Source organism: Embiotoca jacksoni, unplaced genomic scaffold (genome assembly GCF_022577435.1).
Source record: "Embiotoca jacksoni isolate LCO1_2020_lvr unplaced genomic scaffold, fEmbJac1.0.p SCAF_6, whole genome shotgun sequence".
Classification (NCBI taxonomy): Eukaryota; Metazoa; Chordata; class Actinopteri; family Embiotocidae; genus Embiotoca; species Embiotoca jacksoni.
Window position 1 is genome coordinate 22244166 of NW_027185414.1, and position 16811 is coordinate 22260976.

Here is a 16811-nt window from a genome sequence, read left to right on the forward strand (position 1 = left end):
GCAGGTAACAAAGGTCAGGATCCAGTAAATTTTGGATCTGGATATAGTGGATTCAACAGTTGGGAGTCATCTCAGACTATACTAGACTATATATATATATATATATAGCTGGTGTTTAATGTTTAATGCTACTAAACCTGGGGTTTTCATTGACATGTCACTTACCAAAAAAACAAGCTGATGTTAATGAAATGTTAAACCAGTCCCACTTAACGTTTTGGGAACATGACCTTTGTTTTAACGAATCTAGTTTTTTGTTTTGACATATACATTTTAAAGAGGTTGTTCTTTGTGTTTGTTTGTACTCTTTGTTTGAATATTTCTTCTATTTTACTCCGGTTGTTTTATTGGGGGGTTTTTTTGTGTGTGTTTATAAAAGAGTATTGGGACCGTGTTCAATTGTAATTGTACACTATTAATAAAACTGAATCGAACTGAATAATTAACTTTGCTTTTCTGTTTATTTTGACTGGCTCCTCTTTTTTAAATTACGACCAGTACTTGGTATTTTTTTTGTAAACAAATCAACAGCAGCTACCTTTCTGAGCGCCTTCCGTGCAGAGCTTCCTCCCGTCCACTCGACTGAACAAGTCCGGCGCCTAGCAACGGCCATTTCCTTCCTACGGTGTTGTATTTCCGGCGTAGAAGAAGACGCTCGCGCCTTGTGTGCATCGTTGGGTAAGCGCGTTTGTATCGCGATTGTTTTCTGTAACTAAAGCCAGTGGTTTCAACCGAGCAAACGCGACACTTAACATTTGTTTTCCCGTCGGTCTTTACTGTTACCTGACCGTATAATGCATTATTTTTTTTGTTCGCTGCAGCGTGGCAGCGTGTCGGTGCAGATGTGCAGATGTGCTGTCAGATCTCAGAAAGTGAAATAAGGCCGTCGACGGGATATTGTGCTCTTGAACTTTCGCGCGCTGATTACTGAATTGCAGCTGGTTATTTCACATTTCAGGCACCAGCTTTCTCTCATTATAGCGAATGCTCACTATGCACCAAAGTTTGTGTCAGCCACTGGCAGCAACGATGTTTCCACCGTTCCTCCCTTTTGATCTCCCTCTTTCTGGGCGCTGCCGTCTTGTCCAAATGGTCGAAAAAAAATATGATGGAAGTTTTAACCTTGAAGGTTGATTGCTTTCATATTTAAACTAGAAAGACGAGCATGATCATTTTTATTCTAACGAACGGGCAAAATATTGTATCACCGGGTTTCAACCTGGCAAACGTACATCTGCACGAAAACCCAATCTAAATCTGGACCCAAAGATATGCATACATACACAAACTGCAAAATCAATAATAAAGGACAGCCTCTTTTTTTACAAAGAAAGTAGTGATTGACACATCTTAGTTTATCTGGCAGCTTATTTCAGAGTTAAAGTACCTGAAATGAAAGTAGATTTTTTTTTTTTGCATGATATTTTAGTTGTGCTGAACTGATATCGATCTTTATAACCAGTCTTATCACAATATTAATGTTATGTGTATGCATTCATTTGTCTGATTAAAGACTCCAGTATGACTCATAAATTCCACATTATTGTGCCCCTCATTTTAAAGTGTTGGGGTTTTTTTAAGAGTTGGATTTTTTTTTTAATGTCTACAAATTTTTTGCTTCATTTATTTTGTCATGCTTGTGCAGCTATGAATGTTGGGCCAACACTCTCCAAGGCTAGTCTGTCAACATTTGAAGAGCAAGCATGAGCAGCCTGGATCAGAACCAGCGTCTCGATCCTGGTTGCCGTGACAAAACAACGGTCTCAAGTGATCCATCAGACACTCGTGAGCTTGCCAAGCAGCCTCTCCAAGCTCTGAAATTGGCATCACATGTGGTGCTGGAGGAAGCGCAGCAGAAAGGCAGGTTGAAGTGCTCTAAATGTGGAGGATCAAGGATGTTCTTCTGCTACACGTGCTGCTCATTAGTGGGTGTCAACCCGCAAGAAATCCCCTTAATCAAGGTCAGTAAGAGGTTGGGAATCACTTGATTGTTCTGTTAACAGAGACCTTCAGCAGTGGAGTATTGCTAATATCCACAGTGGAAAATTGTATGTCTGTTATGCAAGATCTTTGGTGTGGTTGAAATGTGACTGCCTGCTGGACCTGAATCTGCATACTGTATGTTGTGCTCAGCTTCCTGTGAAGATAGACATCATCAAGCATCCCAATGAGACAGACGGCAAGAGCACCGCAATCCACGCCAAGATTCTTGCACCCAGCGACGTCACCATATATACTTACCCCTGCATACCTGACTTTGAAAAGGACAAGGTTAGTTGTTTTTATCATGAAAATTAATCATTTATTTTTAACCTTTATACCATTTAAGCATCATTAGCCTGTTTTCCATCAGTATACATTCTCAGAATGAAAAAACATTGAATTTGTTATACATTTAGAAGTATGCAGCAGCTGCCGCATTTTCATATCAGGTATCATCATGTCACATGACTTGCAGAATTATGGTGGCTTTAGTGCACGAGCTATGTTCAGTATGTTTAATGTTTTTGATAGTTACTGAGTATTTTCTTTCTTTGGCTTTTCCATGTATCTTAATAACAATAACAATAATAAATCACTGCATTGTAGAAACAACATTATGTAGGAATCATATTTTTGCACTCTTAGTTTTGGTTTGTATGACAGTCTGTCTGCTCTCTCCAGGTGGTGTTGGTGTTTCCCGGTCCAGGGGCCGTCACAGTTCAAGACATGATGCAGTGTTTACGTGACGGGGGCAGCAGCAGGTCACATCACTCCTCTGATGAACCCCGCGTAAAGAGGCTGAAAAGCCAGGAAGTTCGAGGTGCTGAGAACTCCAAGTCCCCAGATGAAGCAGAAAGCTTGGAGTCAAGGGTGTATCCCCTTCAGAGGGTGGTCTTCATTGACAGCACATGGAACCAGACCAACAAGATCAGCACAGATGAGAGGCTGCAAGGTAATCATGAAAGATTGCATTTGAGCAAGCTTTGATGACTGGTCATGATTAGGGGCAACAAAACAATGCTGTTTATCATGATCTCACTCTGTTCTCGTGTGCTTTCTGTCTGGCATGTGTTCTCTTCCCAGATTTGCTGCAGGTAGAGCTGACGATGAGAAAAACATGTTTCTGGCGCCGTCAGAAGGGAAAACCAGATACCTACCTCGCTACTATCGAGGCTATTTATTATTTCTTTAAGGACTTCCATGAGCATTGCCTTTCTCAGGAATACAACGGAGAGTATGATAACCTTCTTTTCTTCTACTCCTACCTGCACTCAGTCATCAACAAAGCAAAGACTTCAGCTGGAAAGTGCTGAGCAAAAAAACTGAAATCAGATACAAGAGACTGAACTGTAGTTGAAGAGCAGATTCATGTGTTTTATGGCTGAGAAGTTTGATTTTATAAGAGATACTGTGTAATTTTGTAAAAGAATATGCACTAAAGCACAAACTAGAGATTGAGAGAGTGGTTTATATGCGAGTAAAATCAAGCAATAGCAATTAAAGCCCTACACTGGACAACAGTGATCTAAAATTGTCTTCAAAGTGACAAGCACACAAGAACAGAGTACTATAAAGTCAGATGGGAAAAGTTTTATCTTGGTTTTCAATTCAAAATGATTCTGCTTATTCAGAAAAGAAATTGCATACATGACCAGTTTCTGAATTCAGCTTTGACAGGGCATTTTGTTTACACTCTGGCCACTTACTGCAAGTTCATTAAAGCTACAGAGAGTCAGACTTGCTTCCAATTTAAATCTTAAAATATAAAAGAAATGGAACTTGGATAAATGTAATTTTTTTTATTTACAAATCAGTGCACATTTGCATTTGAGTTAATCATGTCTCTTATTTTCACAAAAATCAAATGAGTCTCACCAACCTCAGTGATGGAATCCCATTCGTTACAATAAATATTTTAAATATCCTTCAAACCAATGCTGGAAATATAGTTTCTGTTAACCTGCCTTTGAACTTGAGAAGTAGTGGACACAACAGTAATGATTGGTAACTAGTAGAAGTTCTCTCTGATCTTGGCTTGCAGGCTGTCACAGGTCTTCTTGGCATCTCCCAGCAACATTGATGTGTTGGGTTTGTAGAAGATGGGGTTGTCTACTGCAGCGTAGCCCACACCCAAAGTGCGCTTCATCACTATCACCTGGAGGGGAAGTGTGTACGGTTACTTTTTGTATAATGTTGCCAAAAATCCAGTGATGTTGCTCAATCAACAGATTTAATAAAAAGGTAGACAAACCTGTTTGGACTTCCACACTTCCAGGACAGGCATGCCAGCAATTATAGAGTTAGGATCTTCTTGTGCTGCAGAATTCACAGTGTCATTGGCGCCGATGACCAGCGTCAGGTCCGTCTCTGTGGGTCACAAACATTCACACATAAGACAGAAAACCCCAGCACCACCACTTACCTTTGGCATAAACGGAACCATCTGTCTCAGACCGCATGCCTAGTTGCTAAGAAAACAATAACTGTTGTCCTAATAACACCTAAATATCTAGACACAACATGTGGCTGCTCCATGTGTAGATGAAGGGGGAGGAGGGGTGCATTTATTACACATAATTGATCTGGAAATTTGATTTGACACCATCCTGCCAAAGTGATGACCATATGGCAGTAAATACAACTGCTCTCAAGAATTTATTGGGGGGAAAAAAATAAGTTTGCCTGGGAAGTCGTCATTGATCTCGTCCATCTCCAGGACAACATCGTAGGGAACACCGGCCTCAGCCAAGAGGACGTTCAGCTGTCCGGGCATACGACCAGCCACTGGGTGGATACCAAACCTGTTGAGAGATTGACGTTAAAACATTACAACCGATGCATTGATTTGCACTGAAAACGCACTGCTTCCCTGCTCCTGTGGTGCCAGAATAAAAACCTGTCTCTAAGAATTATTCAAATCTTTTATTTAAAGAAAAGAAAAAAAAAGAAGACAAAAGCAGGTGTAGAAACTCACCTGACAGTCTTGCCCTGCTCACTCAGCATCTTCACCATGTCTGCAATTGGATACTGAGCTTTGGCTGCGCACAGACCCCAACCTGAACACAAAAATATCAAAACATACAATAGTTTAACAAATTGCATTCTCAATCTCGAGATATAAATGATTTCACTGGAATCTAGATTTTGAGATCTGAGAAATTGAGATTTGTCAATCCTCATTCAGGATTTGTGCTTTTGTTCAATGCTCTACTGTAAAATACACACTTGACAGTTCTTGTTCATTCTTAATGAACAGCAGGACAACAATAAAACCTGTTATTCCTCACCCTTTTTATTCTTTCTTTGTTCCTGCCCACCACAAGTCTCCCCTCTGTATTAAAATCATAACAGTTCAGACAGTTTTTTTTTAAAAAAGCATGTGTTGTGTGCGTTCGGGTCTCCTGCATGCAAAGAGGTGCTTTCCCTGCGTCTGCATAACCTCAGTTTAACCCTGGTGGTCAGGTACCTTGTAGAGTTCAGCATTACCCTTAGTCAAGTTTTTTTGAAGGCAGTCACACGTAACCCGTATCTTCTAATTCCCCAGACAACCGGAGCCTTCTGTTTCTTCACTGCTGCGCTTTGTTATTGACAGCGCACGGAAAAGTCCTAAGTCTGGACTCGATAGCTCTTATGACTTTTCACTGTTTCTCTAATCAAAGCAGCATGTTGGACCACACAGCTGTCCTTGCGTTGGTTTGTAGCCATTGGAAAACAATAGCAGTCCCAATGTCCCAAGTTATTCAGTGGTTCCTCTTCCTCAGATGTCAGACTAGTCTGGCCTTTTCTAGTTAATAAATCAAGATCCCGCACAGAAAAAATAAAAATCAGAACCATCATCCTTCAGTCTTTGTAACCAGGTGGCTGTAGGAACCTTTTTTTTTAACAAAATGCTCCCTCTTGTGGTCACTGTGCTTCACCATTGTGAGATTAATTAATCACCACCATCAGTCCAAGATCCCAGCCGTTTCCAAACACTTTGCACCATTGCAGAGCATTTTCCAGAGCAGCTGTTTTGATCCACATTTTTGCCGAGCAGTCGGACCCAGATTTCTGTCAGTTAATCAACTGAGAGAAAGATAGATGATGTTATTGATCCTGACAGCCTGACCAGCTGCAGCTGGAGTGCAGAGAAGGATCCACTGCTGTCCAGTGATCAGAGACTCTGACAAGGTTGTGCTCGGCATTTGTCTCTTATGTCATGCCAAACTTCTTTCGACGCCTGTCTCTCCCTAAATATTCCAGTGTTTTTTTTTAAGGAGCGTCTCCAACTTTTGCTGAGGAAGAGCTTTTGCTACTGTTTTATGTATAAATAATTTGAAATTCTCACCAAAATCTGGTCCAATTTTATCTAATGCTTCAGATGACTAAAATTCTCAATGAGAGATCATTTTTGCCCAATACACTATTCAAAATAAAGTTGTTGTTTTTTTTTTAAATACTGTGGACTGGCTCCACACATAATGTTGGCGTTTAAATGTCTCAATGGGGCCAGGAATCAAACTGGGGACTAAATTCTGACAGCATTCGCACTCATGCGGTATGCGCCCTAAACTCTCAGCTGCTAACCAGATTTGGTTGAAATTTAAAAGGGTAACTACCAATTTTTCAGCTAAAGGTTGTGTTCAGTACAACTACATATGTTAAAACAGTTGTGTAAAACCTTGTTTGGCTCCAGGGGAAGCTGCACAAAATACATTTCCTCAAGTGAAGTCATTTCAGTCAACCTCAGCGAGAGCTAAAGACTACAAGTGTGAAAATGAGGCTTGTGGCTTGAGGTTTTATTACCCACTTCTAACATTACACAATTGAATTGTTACATTTAAGAGAATCAGGTTGCATTGTGGGTAATATAGGTACTTGGTTTTTCTCAACAAAAAAAATGTATGGAATAAGACAATTAATACAAAAATTTAAAATTATTCGGATGCTGTGAGTGTAAAATAAAAGTGTTTTGGCAATAAAATTCTGATCGATTTTTTTTTTTTAAACAACACTCCTTATTCATACCCACTGTATGGTGTATACCTGGTGTGATGATGATGCTGTTGGCGTCTTTGATGATGTCAATGGTCTGGTCCACATTGACCTCAGTGTGAGTGCCAACAATTTCCATGGGCTTACCGCCTGCCGTGGAGGTGGTGCCGTACCCACCCAGGATCACATTGGGCAGGGAGCGGTTCATAGCCTTGGGAAGAGAAGAGGACACTTAAAACACAGGTATTCATCATGAGTACACGTCTTAGTTCATACATGTGGCAGGAAATGACCGTCTACTCACCACACACATGATGTAGGAGAGGATGGCACCAGAGGATCCAATCAGAGCTCCTACAATCGTCATGAGGTTGTTGTCCAGTAAGAAGCCCTCAGCACACAGCGCCCATCCTGAGTAGCTGTTCAACACAGTGATGACCACGGGCATGTCAGCTCCTCCAATGGCTGCTGTCAGTGTAACTCCCTACGAGAGGTTGGAGAAGTTGCATATAGAACAAAAAGAAAAGTAAAACATTTGAGCTACTTGGTTGAAACTCGTTTGTTTCCAAAATGATATAAAAAAAAAAAATGTATTGCACGAGTTCCTGCTTAATCGATAACAACAGATACAAGTTAAAATTGTGTACCAGCTAAGATCATAAAGTATTTTGTCCTAATAATTCCCATTTCCCTCCCTAGGTTAAAGTCATTGACTAATTTGGTTCTAGTTAAAATATTATTTAATTTAGGTTGATGTGTTAGCATATTTCAAGATATAAAAAACAATTCAAATTGACATTTTTATGGAAATAAGTTCCACGTCTTTAATTAAATATGTTTATGTGCTTCCCTTGTTCTCAGAATAATTAACATTTAAAACTCACCATAACAGTAGAAAGCCCAGACACTCCCATCAGACACCCCATGCCGGTGGCATAGCTGGAACTGAGCATGAAGGGTACCATGCCTCCCACGGACGCCGCCATCAGACCGGCGTTTAACATGTGTCGTCCAGGCAACTGCAGGGGGGAGGAGTCCAGGATGCCTACAACCAAAAACATTTCCAAAACACTTTTTTTTTTAGAGAGGCCAGAAATTATTGTCACTCTTTTGTAGGGATAAAGGGGATATCACTGGCATGACAAAACAAGTAAGCAAAATTTTCTCTTAATCAGTGCTGAGTGTCTCTGAACCCTCAGACTTCTCCATCGAGGGCTCTAATCAGCTGTCTGATCCACAAATCAGCCAGCAACCCTCCACCAACCGCAGCCATTGCCCTGCCCTGCCCATAACAAGTTACCAGAAAGCTTCTCATGTGTTCCTCTTGATCAGTCGCGCTACAATGTGAATTGGAGGCTGCTGACACATGGACACAAACCCCCAGTCCAGGCCTGGATATAACAGAGGATCTTTGGCTTTAACTAGATGAAAGGGACAATCAGCACCGGAGGACGCAAAGCTCGGTGTGTTTATATAGATATCAGTGTGTCTGTGTCAAAAGAAGACCAATGATCAGACTTGAAAAGGACACAGTATGCTGACTTTAATACTTCTAACATGTACAGTATGTATACACTTATACTGCAGATAATACAAGTTTTATTGAGTAGAATATATTACCTTGAAGCTTGCCGTAGGCCACCAGTGATCCACTGAAGGTGACGCCTCCGATGTAGGTGCCCAGATAAGCCACGGTCTTGACTACACCTGCAGCCGGGTGGGCGTCCAGGTGGGGGTACTCGATCATGAACTCGGCAACGCAGGTGAGAACTGCTGCCAGCCCCACGAGGCTGTGGAAGGCGGCCACAAGCTGCGGCAGGTCTGAGATTTCAATACGCTTGGCAATCGTCAGACCTGCAGTAGAGATATGAGAGATCGGCACGAAAGACAAAAGAAAAGAAAATGAAAAAGAAGAGAGAGATTCCTGTGAGGTACTGTGTTTGGCTGAGTCAAACACCAGAACCAAACTTCTCATGCAACATACTGGCTGAAGAAGTAAAGAATTAGGTTGAAAAAGAGCAAATGGTTAAAAGGCAGACACCTGTTTTCAATTATGGGCCTGATCTTCAAAGCCCATATAATGAGGTCTAAGTTAAGTATTTAATTATGTTTTCTCAAAAAGTCAAGGACACTAAATCACCACTGAGTAAACCCTCATGTGTTTCTGCCTGTGTTCATATGTATGTTGACTTCAACATCATTTATTATCCTGCTCCTTAAATTACTATTAGCATGTACAATGTTCACACATGATGACAGCATCCACTCATCTCTGTATCTGGACAGGATGATTGATGTTCTGTTATGAATTTGCAAAAACTGGAAGAGTTGCATGCAAAGTTAATCAGGTGTAACTCATTCATGGTGGTCTTTTCATTTTCTAAACAAACAGTTGGACTTCAAAGGCGTCACGCCCAAACTTTATTAATTTTGTTTCTTTTTAAATGGAAACTGAAACCTAGGAGGTCTCCTTGACATGATAAAGTAAAGCATATTTCCCAGGGGCTTTAAATAGAGGACGACAACAAGATCTGTTCTGAAAGTAAATTAGTCAGAGCTGCAATGAATGCTAATCAGTGCCAGAGTAGGCACTTTGCAGATAAATGGTTTACAATCTTTCATATAAGGAATGTGTGCGATCACAACATTATTTGTATGACAGTTTTAGATCCTCAAAACGCAGAGAGCCACCTACCCAGGGTTCCCCCAGTGGCCATGGCCAGGGACATCTGCGACAGCAGCTCCGGGGAGGGTTTGACGGCACCGAGGGTGGCAGCGATGCCCCCCGCCACTCCCATCATGCCAAGGGTGTTCCCCAGGCGGCTGGTGCCCTGGGCAGAGAGGCCTGCCAGCGCCCCGACACAACACATGCCGGAGCCCAAGTACATCATCTGAGGTAGGGGTAGAGGAAAAAAACAAACAAACAAAAAAACACGTTGGACTTCAAGTTTTATCATCATACAGTAAAGTTACCCTTAGATCATCAATAAGGAATTTATTAAATTCAATATTTTAATGAAAACTTTATTAAAATTGTCATAACGTGAATGGTGAGTTTAATAATTCAGACAGAAAATGATTTTGATGTCCAATTAGTCATTCAAGTAAATTTGCTAAAATATTAAACAATTAACAATTTGGAGGACCAAAAACAAGTTAAAGATGACACCTTAAACTCTGTGATGGTCATTCTTCAGTAGTCTCTCACATTTTATAGTCTTAACAATAAGCATTAATAAAATTATGTGCAATATGTGTGAAACAAGCCACACTTACAGGGTTCTTAAACAAAACAAGAAATACACTATGAACACATTGTGTACCACATACTCTTTAACGGATTCATGTCACTGATCACCCACTTAATACTACTTGTTACCCCGTTGATATATTTTTAATGGGAACAAAGTAGCGTGACAGTAAGTGGATTTCATTTCACCTGCTCAATGTTGTATCCAGCAGCCACCGAGGCTCCGTATCCTCCAACAAAAGAAGCCGCAGGCAACAAGTACAGGTAATTGTACTCAGGAGGGTCGGTGGGACGTTTAAACATGTCCAGCATCCTCTGAGTGATCAGAAAACCACCTACATAGGCACAGAGAAGCAATGATCAGTTTTCATTTGGTAGACCGGGCAATGAATTATGTGCTATACTGTTTGTTTTTGTGTTGAGTGTCAGACCGGCAATGTTGATTGAAGAGACAAAGGCAGCAGCCAAAGCGAGACCCTCCGGCAGGGTGGAGGGTGTGAGACCTCCACCCATTAGCACCAGACCACCGACTGCTGTCAGACCTGGCCGAGAGGACAGACAGCGGAAAAAATAAAACACCTATATGCGGTTTCTAAATGTGGCCATCACCCTCTCACACACACTGCTGACCTGAGATGGCGTTGGTGACCGACATGAGAGGCGAGTGCAGAGCAGGCGTCACGCCCCACACCGTGTGGTATCCCACAATCCCGGCCAACCCAAACGTTGTGACCATCTGAGTGAAAGCGGCGTTGGGGGAGATGATACCGAGAGCCAGACAGGTGGACAGACCTGCAGAGACAAAGGAGAACAGTGCTATTGTTGTTATGTTTGTAAGTCCGTGTACGTCTCTCTCTCCTCGTTGCTGCAGAGGGAAAAAGCTGAAGTTTCAATTGGGTTTTTTTTTCAGTCCCATTAAAAGTAATGGAATAACTGAATAGGACAAACAAACACTTTTATAACCAGTTACACAAGTATTATGATTCATAGTTTCCTTGAAAGAAGTGAACTCAAATGTTATACTTTACGGAAAAATAGACTCCCCGCTGCCACAATTACATTTGACTGATCTGTGTTCTCTTAACAGTAATGATTACATTTAAAAAAAGGAAAACTGTTTTCCAAGTAAAACCGTTTGGAACTAGTAACAATGACTTTTTTCACCAGTTTAATCTGGAAGGTATTGTCCAGAATATTTGATAATTTAATCAATAAAACTTCCCAAATGGACAGAAACTGCTTTTTGTTTTGTTCTTTTTTATAAAAATTTTTTTAAAAAAAAACAGTTTTCAGTTCACATAATGCAAGTTAAGAAAAAGCAGTCAAGCTTCATATTTGATGAGCTCAAAAATAAAATGTTTTACATTCTTGCTTGAAAACTGATCTAACAATTAACCGATCACCAAATCTATGTTTTTTTGCTTTCAGCTCCATGTAGAACTTCTACATATTGTATATTCAGGCCAAGACAAGAAACATTCGAATCAAACAAAATTAAAGAATTTAATATTATGTTCTAAATTTCCATCAGGTTGATTGTATAATTTTATATAAATTTTGTTTAGTGCTTCGCAAAGAACTGTTTTATAAAATTGTACAAATTGTCCAGAATATTTCTGCATGGATCGGTGTACTCGTGTCTGACCTGCAGTGTAGGCACCAGCTGAGGTCATGGTGCGGTTGAATGGAGAAACCTTCACTGCTTTCTCAGCATTCAACTCCGCGACCGTTTTCTGCTTTACTGGGACTGGCGGGGATGTTTTAGGGAGGGGGGACGGGAACATGTTCTGGCCTTCCTGGATACACCAGAAAACACACAAGAAGACCAGTGTGAGAACACAGAGGACGTCCACAAAGTTTTGCGTGAGAAACACACAACGAGAGTTTGGAGTTTTGCGTAGTGGGAGATCTCGACTGGATGGTGGGAGCACTCAAAGTACAAACTCATGGACTGCAGAGGAGATTATACTGAACAAACAGCAATCATGAATCAGTTAGCAGTGGTTTTGGAAGATAAATTCTCTTTTAAGGGGCCTGAATAATGCTTAGTTTAACAAGGGGTAAACTGATATGTCTTGTTGAGGTTGCATGCTTTTTCTGCCATAAACAATGTGTCAAAGCCCAAATTCCTGGAAAAGTATATTTTAAAATCGTTCATAACATTCAAAACGTGAGCTATTCCCAGCTGGGACTGGGCTTTAGTACTTATTTGGCGCAGGATCTTAGCATGACAGGATCTGATAGCCCATGCAGAGAGGGAGGAAGGGATGCCAGCGGAGATGGAGGCTGCCAGTAGACAGTTAAAACAAATAAAAACCCACCCTCATAACCACAGTTCCACGGATAACATGATCGATTGTTCCATAGTCAAATTCTTCTTTGGGCTCGAAGTGGAAGTATTCCTTGTCTGGGCTAATGGCCTTCAGCAGCTTCAGTATGTTGTTTGAATACAGAGTGCTGGCCTGGGTGGCCATGCGGCTGGGCAGGTCTGTGTAGCCAATGTGTGTCACTCCCTAGTAAAGAGGCACATATTAATTAGTACATTTCTCACAGTGGTGATTTCTTCTGGGGTTTTTTTCAAATAAAAATGTGCCAGCCGAGCAGAAACCTCACCTTGTGAACGTGCAAGTCTCCAGGCTTGATGGTTTCGATGTTGCCACCAGCCTCTGCAGCCAGATCCACCACCACAGAGCCGTCCTTCATTGACTCCACAAACTCCTTCTTGATCAATATGGGAGCCTTCTTCCCTGCATGAGAACAGGTGAGAGGGAGATGCATCGAATTCTTTTCACAATATCATCCAGCTTAAGAAACCGGAGAGTAAGCGGATGGTGAATCCAGTTAAAGCGTCAGTGATATATTTTTGACCACAAGGGAGCAGAAGAACCTCAAAAAGCATAAAAACGAGCTTATCAAGTAATTTGGGCTAAAGTGTTAGCAATGAATTGCCTACTTATACAGTCCACAGAAATGCAGTACCTTTAGCAATTACTCATTTTGTCAATATCAGATGTTTGCCCACCTCAATTTCAGCTTTCTATTAGCGCCCACCAACTCCTGAGAAACATATCTGCTTTGTGCGTGGCCTCCAGGTGGCACAGCTTGCCAATGGTGATTTAGTCACAACTGCACAGAACATTTCCCGACAGCTAAACCAAAGCAATAAGCTAAAACAGGATAAAACAGTCATCATACTCCTTGTAGAGTTGGGAGGTAATTCTCAGTAGGCTTATCACAATGAATGAACCCTTTCATATCAGTCATTTGGTTCAATGATTTTATGAAAAAGACATTGACGGTTTAAACACCCAAACATAAAAACGATCCTGGGAGAAGGTACCAGTGGGACGAACCTGGAATCAGGGCAGTGGTGATGACAATGTCGACCTCTTTACACTGCTTGGCGAAAAGGGCCATCTCAGCTTCAATGAACTCCTTTGACATCTCCTTGGCATAACCTCCGACCCCCTCGCCGGACTCTTTCAAGTCGACCTCCAGAGGCTCCGCCCCAAATGACTTGAACTGCTCCAGAGCTGCTGGCCTGACGGTGACGAGAGAGTCAACTTATTATTATATCATAGTCAACATCACTCAGTCCGACACATAATATGTCAATGAATACCTGGTATCAAATCCTCGGACTATGGCTCCCATTGACTTGGCTGCTCCTGCTGCTGCTAAACCAGCCACTCCACCGCCTATAACCAGGACCTGTGTACAACAGAAACATCCATAAGTACCGAGAGGAGCTCTACTCTCCATATCACACCTTTCTAAGAAGGCGGAAACCTCTTATGCTGACTTGACAGTTACCTTGGCTGGAGGTACTTTTCCTGCAGCTGTGATCTGACCCGTAAAGAACCTACCAAAATGGTTGGAAGCCAGAACTACAGCCTTGTATCTACAAAACAAAATTTCAAGTCACATTCACTGTAACTAAAGATTCCTGAACACCTACAAACATAAGAATCAGAATGTATTTTTCTTTACCCGGCGATGTTAGCCATGGAGCTGAGTGCGTCATAGCCCTGTGCGATGGTGACTCTGGGCACCTGGTCCATGGCCAACACAGTGCTCTGCCTCTTCGACAACATTGCCATCAGGTCTGGGTTCTGCGCTGGATAGACGAAGCTCACCAAGGTGGACTGAGGCTTCAGGAGATCCACCTCGCTCACACTGGGGGCTCGAACCTAAAATAAAAAAAAAAACAAGGTTACAAATCACGAGTGAAAATCCAGATGTAGAAATATCAAAAGTGTACAAAAAAAAAAAAAGGATCCAATCAGAAGACCAAATAGTGATATGGACAAACCTTGAGGACCAAATCTGAGCCAAGGGCTCCTTTGATGTCAGTGATGGTGGCTCCAGCATCTTTGTACTGTTGATCGGAGAACTTGGATTCGTCTCCAGCTCCGCTCTCCACCTGCACCCTGAAGCCCTGTTTGACCAGCACCTCCACCCCGGCAGGAGACAACGCCACGCGACGCTCATTCTGCATCGTCTCCTTAGGAACTCCAACCATCACATCCTTGTAGAGCACACCTGAACACACAAGCCAGCTGATAGTTGAGTTTGTTCACAAAAAAAGGCACAGAGTGCATTCACAGATCTTTTTTGAAACCATCATTAAAAGGAAGAAAAAAGAAAATAGGGGAAACTTTGTTTATCTTTTTTGTGCAACAGCAGAGGAAAGCATGTTTCTCCCACTGAGATTGTGTAGCTGGAGACGGTGTCAGGTTACACATTTCTCTCCATTCATGGCAAGATGACCTGCCACCATGGAGACATTATTAGCAGGTGATTGGCCCTGAGCCAGCACACACACACATGTAGAGAGAGGCCTGCACTCCTACATAGACACAGGAAAAATTCTAACTTAAAAGCTCTCAGTAACTCACAAAACTTTCACAAACACTCTGTGGCATGTGCCCTGCCAACACCCCCGGCTCTATAAGCAAACACCTGTCAACAGAATCTGCCAGACAGCAGCTAAGATTTTATATGTCACCTTTAACTGACCTCTCTTACGCTCTCGCATGTTAGCAGCGTCTAGAGCTCAGTGAGTGGAGCCACTGCCTGGTTCACAACAGCTTTCCCTATTTTGGGAACATCTCTAGCAACCTGTTGCAAACAGCTCATGATCTGTGGAGTTTTCTACTCCTCTGGACAGCAGAGTGTCCTTGAGTGAACTGTAACGCTCTCATTCCTCTGCTCAGACACAGAGGAAATCTCAACTCGGAAAGAAAGCACACCAACCCAGCCTGTCCTCTGGGAGAAATACTGTAAGGTTAAACGGACAGATTTCATAAGAGGTGTACATTTCTTACCTCTGGAGGCCTTTTGGTCCCATAACACAGGGAAAGTTCTGAATTGCCTCCTTCCAGGTATTTTCTGATGGGCCCCTCGTTGGATCAAAGTGGCAGAAGAGCTGGAGATGCAGCGCAGGAGGGTCGACATGGTCACCAAGCGTCCGTCCTGAGACTCCCTCTAGGTCTTGATTATGAACACAAACAAGCAGAGATAGTGGATAATGTTAACACTACTTCTGCTCTGCTGTCAAACAGCTAAGCTCATTATAATTTCCTGGAGTCTGTCCTGAGTCCCAGAGTCAGAGTGCTGCGAGGCCTACAGTCTGCAGGGTGACATTTCAGCACAGGGCCCAGAGGGTTGATTACACACTGCGGGCTTCTACGCGAGATCTGGAAATATGACGGCACAGAGGGAAACTGTGCCAAGACTGGCCTGGTTGTTGGAGGAGAGGAATCAGTGATCAGATCAAGGGTTGTGGAGCTACAGGAGACAGCTCAGGACTGTAAAACACAGATAAACACATTCCTACACAATCAAAACTGGATAAATTTGGTGTTTACAAATAATATGGCCTTTCACAAAAATACAGTGACCAAAAAAAAAACAAAAAAAAAACAGGCCAGTGTGGAAACTTGTGCCATGCTTGGTGCTTCAGACCAGTTGTCTCTGAAAATACATCCATTCATTCACACACTGCCTTTCATTTTCCACCTCCCACCAATTCATTCCTAAACTGGCAAACTGCTTGATGGCGTTATTACTCTCAGAGCAGGTTAGTGACTCAACTTTCCCTCAGCAGCAGCAGCAGCAGCGTTACCTGTGAGATGTCCGACCCCAAATCCTTCCGTCTGCTTGGACGGACAGACAGATGACCTTCCGCGCTTTCGATCTCACTGCTGCACTATTTATAAAATAAATTTTAAAAAATTTAAAAAGCTCCCCATGAAGCAAAAACAACTTCTTTTACCAACTTGTATCACTCAAAGTCAGCAAGAGATTGTGAATGAGATGCACACCTGGAATTAATATGTACGACAATGTTCAATTTTAATTGTAATTTGTGTTTTCTAAAAATGGTCCAGATTGAATGAAAGGGGACATTATTAAAAAATGACTAAAGTTTTCATCGAGCTCAAACTGTGATTTTGTCTTTTAATACTACACTTGCATTGGATTTTCAAGTTTAAAAAAAATAAAATATGATGACTAACGTTTATTTTTTTTATTATCCATCATTTTCCTTTACCAATTAGAAGAAAAAAAAGAAAAAGATCATCCTAAATCTTACGTGAAC

General features: G+C 41.9%; 2 protein-coding genes across 2 annotated transcripts; one reads left to right on the top strand and one right to left on the bottom strand.

The window, feature by feature from the left end:
- The first annotated feature begins 630 nt into the window (after positions 1-630).
- dtwd1 (DTW domain containing 1) lies at positions 631-4237 on the top strand. The gene is made up of 5 exons (XM_069173653.1): positions 631-678; positions 1646-1961; positions 2134-2271; positions 2665-2935; positions 3067-4237. The coding sequence occupies exons 2-5, from the start codon at positions 1704-1706 to the stop codon at positions 3294-3296; spliced, it is 897 nt and encodes a 298-aa protein (XP_069029754.1). The 5' UTR covers positions 631-678; positions 1646-1703; the 3' UTR covers positions 3297-4237.
- LOC138212935 (NAD(P) transhydrogenase, mitochondrial-like) lies at positions 3559-15881 on the bottom strand. Its single transcript, XM_069173652.1, has 21 exons — positions 15535-15881; positions 14520-14749; positions 14198-14397; positions 14021-14108; positions 13830-13918; positions 13561-13748; positions 12821-12954; positions 12529-12720; positions 11853-12003; positions 10838-10999; positions 10639-10749; positions 10397-10542; positions 9653-9848; positions 8578-8811; positions 7842-8002; positions 7262-7441; positions 7009-7168; positions 4958-5039; positions 4666-4784; positions 4235-4350; positions 3559-4138 (listed from the first exon to the last, which is right to left on the bottom strand). Exons 1-21 carry the CDS (start codon positions 15662-15664, stop codon positions 3992-3994), a joined length of 3216 nt encoding a protein of 1071 aa, XP_069029753.1. The 5' UTR covers positions 15665-15881; the 3' UTR covers positions 3559-3991.
- Positions 15882-16811: the final 930 nt, after the last annotated feature.

What these genes read in the sequence shown, in the direction of transcription:
- LOC138212935 (XM_069173652.1), bottom strand. Translation starts at nt 15,664, where the DNA reads ATGTCGACCCTCCTGCGCTGCATCTCCAGCTCTTCTGCCACTTTGATC. An exon ending in TCTCCTACATCATGTGTGTG is followed by an intron (nt 7,169 to 7,261) that starts GTGAGTAGACGG and finishes TCTCTTCCCAAG; the next exon opens with GCTATGAACCGCTCCCTGCC. An exon ending in CAGCATCATCATCACACCAG is followed by an intron (nt 5,040 to 7,008) that starts GTATACACCATA and finishes TTTTGTGTTCAG; the next exon opens with GTTGGGGTCTGTGCGCAGCC.
- dtwd1 (XM_069173653.1), top strand. Translation starts at nt 1,704, where the DNA reads ATGAGCAGCCTGGATCAGAACCAGCGTCTCGATCCTGGTTGCCGTGAC. An exon ending in CTGACTTTGAAAAGGACAAG is followed by an intron (nt 2,272 to 2,664) that starts GTTAGTTGTTTT and finishes TGCTCTCTCCAG; the next exon opens with GTGGTGTTGGTGTTTCCCGG. An exon ending in CACAGATGAGAGGCTGCAAG is followed by an intron (nt 2,936 to 3,066) that starts GTAATCATGAAA and finishes TTCTCTTCCCAG; the next exon opens with ATTTGCTGCAGGTAGAGCTG.